General features: G+C 44.1%; 1 protein-coding gene across 1 annotated transcript; it reads right to left on the bottom strand.

Annotated features, from left to right (window-relative positions):
* Positions 1 to 502: 502 nt before the first annotated feature.
* On the bottom strand, positions 503 to 8,912 carry LOC103364119 (latrophilin-2-like; the record flags this gene model as incomplete). The annotated part of the gene is made up of 3 exons (XM_008291139.1): positions 503 to 2,614; positions 7,637 to 7,733; positions 8,748 to 8,912. Coding segments are annotated over 3 exons (1,125 nt in total), but the record flags the coding sequence as incomplete, so codon positions are not given.
* Between the last annotated feature and the right edge of the window lie 86 nt (positions 8,913 to 8,998).

Genomic DNA, 8,998 nt, shown 5'->3' with positions numbered 1-8,998 from the left:
TATAGAACATTTGAGCTGCTGCCTGTGAATCTCACTGAAGCATTTTATTAAATCTAAAGAGACTCTTTGTTTTGGCACTGTTGAAGTTATTGATTCTTCTTTTTTTTTTTTCTTCTTATCTTTGATGCACAAGTTGGACAAGTGGAATGTTTTAACTGCAAATATCTCAGAAGAAGCCGGCGGTTGCACTCGTTGCTTCTTCGTTACGATGATCACTGTTTATTATAAATCAGTCCCGCCGCCATAAATCTTTACCAGTACACCAAATGTGCATTACTCCACAGCTGAAAACAGCTCTCAACAAACCCACGATTTATTACTGTTTAAGTTTAAAACTCCACAGAGTCCAACTGTTAAAGCAAATTGTTTGACTTCTTTTAAAAAAAACCTCTTTTCATGGGATTTACTGACAAAACCAAAACTGTCGAATACCCTCAGTCGTCTTATTTTAACCCCACGCATGCATCATTGCAGATTTATTCGCCAAATAAGCAACCAGATGTCTGCGAACAAGAAAAAATTTCACATTTATTTGATATCAAACAGGAGTTGAATTAAATATCAGCTGATGATGGGCTCTTACAAAAGAAATAAAATGAACCTAATCAGTGCTGCAACAACTTTTCACACTTTCCAACCATGATCTTTTTTTTTTTTATTCCTTCTCTCCTTCTTCTTCTTCTTTTTTTTCTGAATAGTTAATAAATTAATTAGTGTCAAAAGGATGAAAAATGTCCGCAAAAAACCGCAATACCGCATTGAACGTAAGTCCTCGAACCCCCGACAATTTTCTTTCAAGTAAAATAAATTACAACGAGGATCCGATTCACTCCAAATCTGTGCATGGCCCGGTGTTAACAAATATACTACCGCCGAAAAAACTCATCATTCATGAAAAGCAAAAAAGCACTTCACAAGCAGAGACGTGAGCATGATTTCATATGGATTGATATCTCTCAAAACTTTTTTTTTTTTTCCTTTTTTTTTCATATTCAAACATACTACAACAAGTCAAGTGTGAGAGGAAAAAGCACATTTCCACCATTTTGATTAACCTTGTCTGAAGAATCTTATTAACATTGAAAGGGCATAACTACTGAATGGTTGCTGTTTCTTTCTTCTTTTTTTTTTTCAGTTTTTTTTGTTTTGTTTGACTTTTTACACTAGTGGTACAGCAAAATATATTTTCTTCAGCTGTTACTTTGACAACAGGTAAATGTGCAATAGAGAAAATATAAGGCCTGAGTCTGAATTAGTGGTTTCTTAACTTTACAGTCCTGACTGTGCAGTGGAGCCACACTAGTTCATGTTCTGTACTTCTCGACTAAAAAGACCCTGGTTCTGCAAAGTCCCCCAGGAGTATGTCAGGAGCTTCATAGTTCTTTGCTTGGAGTATTTTTTTTTTATTATTTATTTTTTTTTATCCCTTATTCTTCCGTTCCTCTTTCAGTACAACAGAAACGCCAGACTTATCTCTGACACGGCGGCCTGTGTGTTATTCTCTGCACCTCTTTAGTCCAACAGCAGAGCGTTCACAGTCCACACTTGTCTGGCCTCAGATGGATGTGTTTTGTGTGTTAATGAGATCTGTGTGCAAAAGTCATTTATTCATTCCTTTTCCCACCCAACAACTTTTCACCTCCTGTCCTAACAGGAAGGGCATGTGGAGTGCGGAGCCGGCCTCGTCGGCTCTCTTGACATCAACCGAAAGCGCCCATCTGTTCAAACCTGTGCAAACAAAGGCGGCCCACTCAGAGGCTGGTAATGAGTTGCATTTGTCCGTCGCTGGGCGCCTCTCCTTCCTGCGCACAGTCTTCGTTGTTGGGCGGGATGATGCACCCGTCGCTGGTGCCTCGGTTTATGTGGTAGTAGGACAGCGGCTGCGGCGCGTCGCCGAGCTCGGGCATGCTTTTATGATACGCGTCCTCGCTCTCGCTTTGGGGCGAGGGAGAGAGCTCGTCCTCCTCCTCCGGGGGGTACGGCGAAGCTGAAGGCGAGGGAGAGTCTCTCAAGTTTGGCATGCTGGTATAAAGGGAGTCTCTGTTATTGTTGGGTGACTGGGAGCCCATGTCCTCCACTGCGGTAACAGTCTCGGAGCCATGGCCATTCTGCCCCTCGAGGCGCCTGGGGGCCTTCTGGGCGCTGTAGAGCAGGGAGTGAGTCCTCTGGGGCAGGAGGGGGGCCTCCAGCGCCTCCTTGTGGTGGGGGTGCAGGAGCAGCTCCAGGGTGGCGTGGCCTCCTCTTCCACTTCCTCTCTGGGGGGATGAGGCCTCGGCGTGATCCGCCACGATGGCGTCATCCTCGCTGCCGCTCCCACCCCCACCTCGGTCCACTGTCACCCTAGTCTGGGGAGGCAAAGCTCTGTCCCGCTCCCTCGGGGCGTCGCGACCTTTGGGAGCCCCGCGGGGCCTTAGGTTGTTGTGGACAATCTCAGATATGATCATCTTCTCAAAGGCGGCATCGTCCAGGTTGAGGCCCCCCAGGTCACCCGGGGCTCGAACGCCCACGGCCTCGTAGTCGTCGTCTCGCAGGGAGTAGCTGTTGTTGAAATTACCATTGAGGGGGAGGGTGTCCATGGCACTGATGTCCCTGCTGTTGCTCAGAGAGTGCTGTCCTGAAAGAAAAGGCAAAAGGAGCAGGTGAGACATGAGTTTTCCCCGTTTGAGAGAACAATACAGGCTCCACTACACCATCCACATGTACTTGATACTGCTCAGGACACTTCACTCTTGTGCTCTTTGATCTCAGGGTTAATTTTAATTTTATACAAAATACAAAAGCTTTTTAAAATTCAAAGGAAACCCAATTATCTTCCCACCATGTCCATCCTCATTATTGCTGAATATCATTATAGCCAATCTAAGAGATTATCCTGAACAATATTGGAGAAATGAGAACAAAAGATGACTTTAAACTGAAAAAAAAAAAAGAAATATATAGAACGGCAACACGTTGTAAAGTAGCTCATGACCAGATAACAACACAGCAGCGGATAAACGGCCAAGGATGGGAAAGAAAAGAAGAAAAAAAAGAGAAAAGTACAAGCTGATGAGGAAGTGTTGTGACATTAACAATGAATAAAACATTCCACCTGTTAAAAGAAGGCAAGACAAAAGAATAATGTCAAACACAGATGGCCAGCCACCTCTCTGCACTGGGGCCCCACGAGCACAGCAACAGCCCCCAAACACACACACACACACACACACACACACACACCACACACACCACGACAGACAGGCACGGTGCAATGACTCACTTTGCCACCACTCACATCAAGTGTGTCTGCTCAGGCTATCTGGCCTAAGAACAGCTGATTTGCAAAAAAAGTAAAACAGATGCTTTTTTTCAATTGCAGCAGAAACAACAAAATCACTGAAATAAGAGAAAAGTGGAAGCTCGTAACATCCAGCCTGGATTCAGTCCGTCCAACTCCGATTGTGTCCTTGCAATTAGCCGTAATTCCGCCCGTGTTATTATGCTTTTTTTTTATTTTTTTTTGTTGTTGCGCCAATTGTTGTAGGTTAGATGTGAGATTGAAAGTGGTGCGTTTACCAGTTTTGAGAAAAGGACAAATCAAGGACAACTGAATCCTGGACTCAGCAGGTGAAAGGGTTCAGCAGCAAGCACAGTCTACTTCAAAAATTCTACAGCACAAGAAGGAACATTTCCTGATGAAAATATTTCTTTCTGAATGACTCATGATGCTTTTCTCCTTCCTGAAGTCTATCAATTTTTGTGAACAAAACACACACACACACAGAGGCATACAACAGATTACTCTAATTTCCTGCAGCCCTATGACTAAACTCAAGTAGCAGGATGAAAGTGAAAAGGGCTAGTTTGATTTGATGAGGATTTTTTATTTACTGGGTACGCTGCGAAGCGGTAAGTGAAAGGCTGACATTTTGTAGGGTGAGGGTGGTGTCGTCACAGGCAGTCTTTGCACACACACACAAAAAAAAAGGGGAAACCGTAGTCTTGGTTTCAAACGAAAGTGTCAGAAAATGGATGATAGCAACTGAAAAAAAAAAAAGCTCTAAAAACAACATCAAAGACATTTCTAAAAAGAGTGAAAGGAGCGCAGAGAGCAAAAGGGCAAAAAGAGGTGGTGCTGCCGGTGGTGGAGGGATTATTAGACACTTCTCTGAATAGACGCCACTTCCACATTTGCATTTGTTTATGCGCGGGCTGTGATTTTATTGCAGACAGGTATTGTCTACTGGGAGAAAGGGGAAATGATGTGAACAGAATTCAACTGGACATGGCGACAGCTGCACTCTGGGAACCGTTCCAGCAGAGATTCATCCAAGATGTTCTCCTTACCGATTTTACTGCATCGGACGAACATCTGCAGAGTATTACTTCGTATTAATACACTTATAATAGAAGGCACGCTCATCCTTTTGCAGGAGCTAAACGTAATGACTATAGCAGGCGAAATTTAGAATCGGCTCGTGTAAAACTTGACAGTCTCTCTGCACGTATTTCACACTCGGTTGCTGATCTTCACACCAGGTTTTGACGTTTGTGTGTCACCCTGCCGCCTGCTCTCCTCAAACTAGTTTCCATATGTTAAGTCCTTGAATTATTCCTGTTTGTCGTCGCTACCCGCGCCGCCGTTTAAGAAGTAATATTTCCTCTGTAGCTCTGGTGCTCGAACACGCTTTAAGTGCATCGCTTTCCCTCAGGGGCGAGAGAAAAAAACCATGTTTTCTACAGGTAAAGGAGAGAGTTATGTTCACATTTCAAAATGATCAGCTAATTAAATATCACCACGTTTTTTTTTTATTTGTCTCCTGAGCTCCAGTGTTAACATGCAATTATCCTACACTGATTAAGCAGGTAAACATTTTAGGGCAATAAAACACAAGCTGTCTGCACACACACTGGGTTCTGCGACGGAGCTGCTTGGCTGCTGCTGAGCTCACAAAAAAAAAAAAAACACACATATCACAAAATGTCTTTGATTTTTGTTCGTGCAGATGTTGTTCGGTCCCAACCCTGCTTCATTATCCCCAAGTATGAAGTGCTCTCATTGTGCTGCAAACCAGCAAAAAAACAAAAACAAGCAACACCATGACAACTGCAGCCGGATGAAGCTATACGTTATCGCATATCCGCTGCTTACACACTTTGGCCATACTGCTGTTTTTGTATATTCCCTTTTATCATCAAATGCCTGTGAATATGTGAGGGCTGTGACTCTGCCCGCATTGCGTCATGTGCTTCTGTTATTTCTCCTTTGATTGGGTTTCCTTTGCTCTGCCAGTGAGGAACTAGGTCACCATAAACACTAACATGATTAAATCTCGGTCTAATCTCAAATAAATTAAACGGAGAGCTGTCAACGTGTTGCAAATATATCATTCATAGCTACGAGGTAATGGCACAAATGATCCGGACCAACGTGCAGCGCTCGCACAACAAAGAGGAATTCCCATATGACTGCCACGTAGGCGAGATGAGATAGCGCAGACGTCTTTTGAGTGCATCTCCTTTCTGTCTTTGAAAAAGTTGCATTTAAAAGAACTGAAAACACACAGAGAAGGTGTGAATGAAGAACAAAGGCTAAATCCTGTGTAATTATTCTCAACATTTTTTTCATTCATGCTGTGTCACAACCGCAACCTCAAGAGTTTTCATGTTTTCAGCAAAGCTAATACACTTAATGAAATAGTTCGACATTTTGGGAAATGCGCTTGTTTGCTTTCTGGCAGAGAGTTAGATGAGAAGAGTGATATCGCGCTCAATATCTGTCTGGTAAATATGAAGCCACAGCCGGGGGAAAGTTAACTCAGAATAGCACTAAGACTGGGTTTAAGGGGGAAGCCTGGTAACGAAATCCAGCTGAAGGCACCTCTGAAGCTCAATAATTAACACATTATATTTGTTTTTTTTAAATTATATATACAAGAACCAATTTGTGCAATGATAATTTACTGTTTAAGTGCTATTATTTGCTGCTGCTTCTTGGCACTGACCGGCCATTTCTCTGCTGGTTGCCTGGGAACTGCTCAAATCCAAGAAGTATTCTGGCAGATAAGCGGCTCCGAAATGGCAAAATGGCCTGCCGCTTCAGCTAGCTGCTTCCCGTAGAACCCAAAAAAACCTGTTGTGTTTTTTTTTACACTTTGGTTTCCGTGCAAATACAACAAACAAGATAAAACATGGTAATTGGTGAGCTTCAGAGGTGCTGGTGGGCGGATACCGTCAGGGCCCGGCTAGCTCGTTTCACCGCCTTCCCTCTCTGCGCTAAACTAAACGGACCTACTGGGCGGAAACCTGGCGTTCAACAGACATGACAGTGATTACAATCCTGTCATCTGTCTCTCTGGAAACAATCGTATGTCCCAAAATGTTGCACTTGTGCTTTTAGAACAACCACAAATCTACAGAAGAATAAAAAAAAAAAAAAGGTGGAGGGTGGATGTGCACCTGGGGAGTGAAAGGCCGGTGGAGAGGGGGTGTTGCACACCACCGTTTCTGCCAGCAGGTTGTTATAGGGGTTAGTGTCGTGGGTTCGGAGGAGAGGGTTAGTTAGGAGGTAGTTCCCAGTCATCCCTGAAATAACAGCAAGAGAGAGAGAGACAGAGAGGGAGAAAAATTAGGAGGAGCAGCAAGAAGACGGGAGCTTGTGCATCACGGTGGCGTAAACAAACATTCGCCGTCCAGAATCTGACACCGCAAAAAAAAAAAAACAAGATTGATGACCTGTGATCCATCTGCCTTCGATTACAGACAAAGCAGCCATAGAAACGCTGGTCCAAGCAAAGCCATCATCTAAACATACGGCTGATGTAACTGACAAACAACGTTATTGCGACAAGTGTTGACCAAAGCGTAGCAACACAATCAGCTGCAGTGTTTATGTGAAACAAATTTATCTAAACAAACTCATCCAGTCGAGACACTAGACAAAACATGTCTAAGTGGCCTGCCATGAATAATACAGTATCCCCATCATCCTCGGCGTGCTTGTGTAAATCCTCAAGAATGTAATAACTATCCTCAGTCACTTGGACGGATCGCTGAGAAACTTTGCACTGGCATGTGTCTTCTTTTTCTTTAAAAAAAAAAAATCAAAACTAATTCGGAACTACAGCCAAATCTGCACTGGCACCGCCTGAGCTTCAGGATGCCGGGATCACTCCCAAAACTTGCTCTGACCTCAGCCTGACTTTGCTCGTCTCCCTCCTCTACTTTCATCCTGACAGTCACTCCAGGATGAAAATGATTTAGAAGGCTGCTGCACAGTCGACTCTCTCCAGTGTGGGTTCGTTGCTTGAACTCAGGTCCTCATCAGTAACATTTCGCACCAGACTAAATATCACGCCTCTTTCCTGTCTCTATTTCTCTTCTTTCAGATGATCCCGGCGAGCAGGAACATGAAGGAAAAGGCTGCCAACGTAAGATACACAGGCGGCATTTAATGCTATTTTTTGATTGCCTGACGCTAAGAGAAATGCAACATTAAATCGGGTCTTATCTTTCTGCTTTCTGAGCTGCCACAGAGCCATGTAGGCTGCATCCATTGAAGTGTTTATTGTGAATTCAGAGCTTCATCACAAAGAGAATAGCGTATGTGTCTCGTCTGGTGGCGGCGGCGGCGGCGGCGGAAGAAATGGCTGCTTACCCTGGTTGAGTGTGGAGGTGCTGTTTATGTCTCCTGAGATGAAGGAGGACTCCGACTGCTTCCTCACAGTGTCGTTCCACATCCGCCTGATGCGGCTCTGGGTTGAGAAAAAAGCAGCCATTGATCAGGACTTAACACGGTGCCGCTGCTATTCACGGTTTTTTCGGCCTTCGGGATGGAGTGGCTACGCGGGCTTGTGATTCAAACCTACGCTCGTAGACCAGATTCAACTCCCTCACTGCCAGATGACATGTTCGCGGCGGGGTACAACAAAGCCCCGCATGTGTTATTGATCCAACCGATACCAAAAATGGATACGCTGGGAATCTTACGGTATGTAATTTGAGAGATCGGCCCCGAGCAGCTCCTTTTCCTCTCTATAGCAAGAGCAGAAGCAGCCGCTAAATTCCCAGAGGTGCTCTTAACATAGATCTCACAGTCACCATAAAGGATATTACGGGCGGCAAGTATGTCCAAGTCAACAATCGTCTGCTTAGTCCCTTTCGTATGGGGTCTACCTACCAACCACGACGGCACACATGGGACCAAAAGGTGGAAATGTATTTAAAAAGGAAGATTTGATGACATTAATGTGGCCCACTAATGCCACACTGTCCTCAGCTTTAACGTTAAAGTGTAAAAACTTGGATGAATTGAGAACTTTGGCTTCATGTTTTTAAAATAAACAGATAATTTGGCTTTTAAGAATCCTATTTACTTCTCTCAGGTCTTTCTGTGGCTGGTAATTTATGTTCTTTTGCCAACAAACCTGTTAAAGAGACTAAAATCAACACTCTTAAAGCTTTCCAACGTCCTCAAACCTGCCTGACGCGCTCGGCCCGAAGGCCATTCGTTCTAGAAATCTAAATAAACAAGTTAAAAACACTTATAAGAGCAATTCATTGTCAGTTTTGGTTATTTCACAGAATTTATTGACATTAAGAAAAAAAAACTTTATAAACAATATCACACTTATCCTTCAAGCCATAAAAAAATACTTTTACTGCTGAGAATGAATGAATTTAATCCGTACAGTCTTATGCCTCAGTCGACTTTCACACATGTTTTTCTAAACCCTACACCTGCATACATCAGAGTCCCGGCGGTGCACCTGTGTGGCAGATGAGTAGCGGGCCGTGGATCGAGACGTAGCCGTCTTGGCTGAGCTGTGGGAGCCCTCAGACGGCAGCGCGCCGCAGCATTGGGACTGACGGAAACATTTGCTGTACTCTTTGCGGACCTGCAGAGGAATAAAAGACAGACTGAGCGGACAGACAGACAGACGGACGGACGGGCAGGCAGGCAGCAACACAACACTCAACCCCTCGTGAGAGATGCAAATCCTAAAATCTTTATCAAATG

Source organism: Stegastes partitus, unplaced genomic scaffold (assembly GCF_000690725.1).
Source record: "Stegastes partitus isolate 25-593 unplaced genomic scaffold, Stegastes_partitus-1.0.2 Scaffold719, whole genome shotgun sequence".
NCBI classification, from domain to species: domain Eukaryota; kingdom Metazoa; phylum Chordata; class Actinopteri; family Pomacentridae; genus Stegastes; species Stegastes partitus.
The sequence above is the reverse complement of the archived record's forward strand: the minus strand, read 5'-3'. Positions and strand labels throughout refer to the sequence as shown.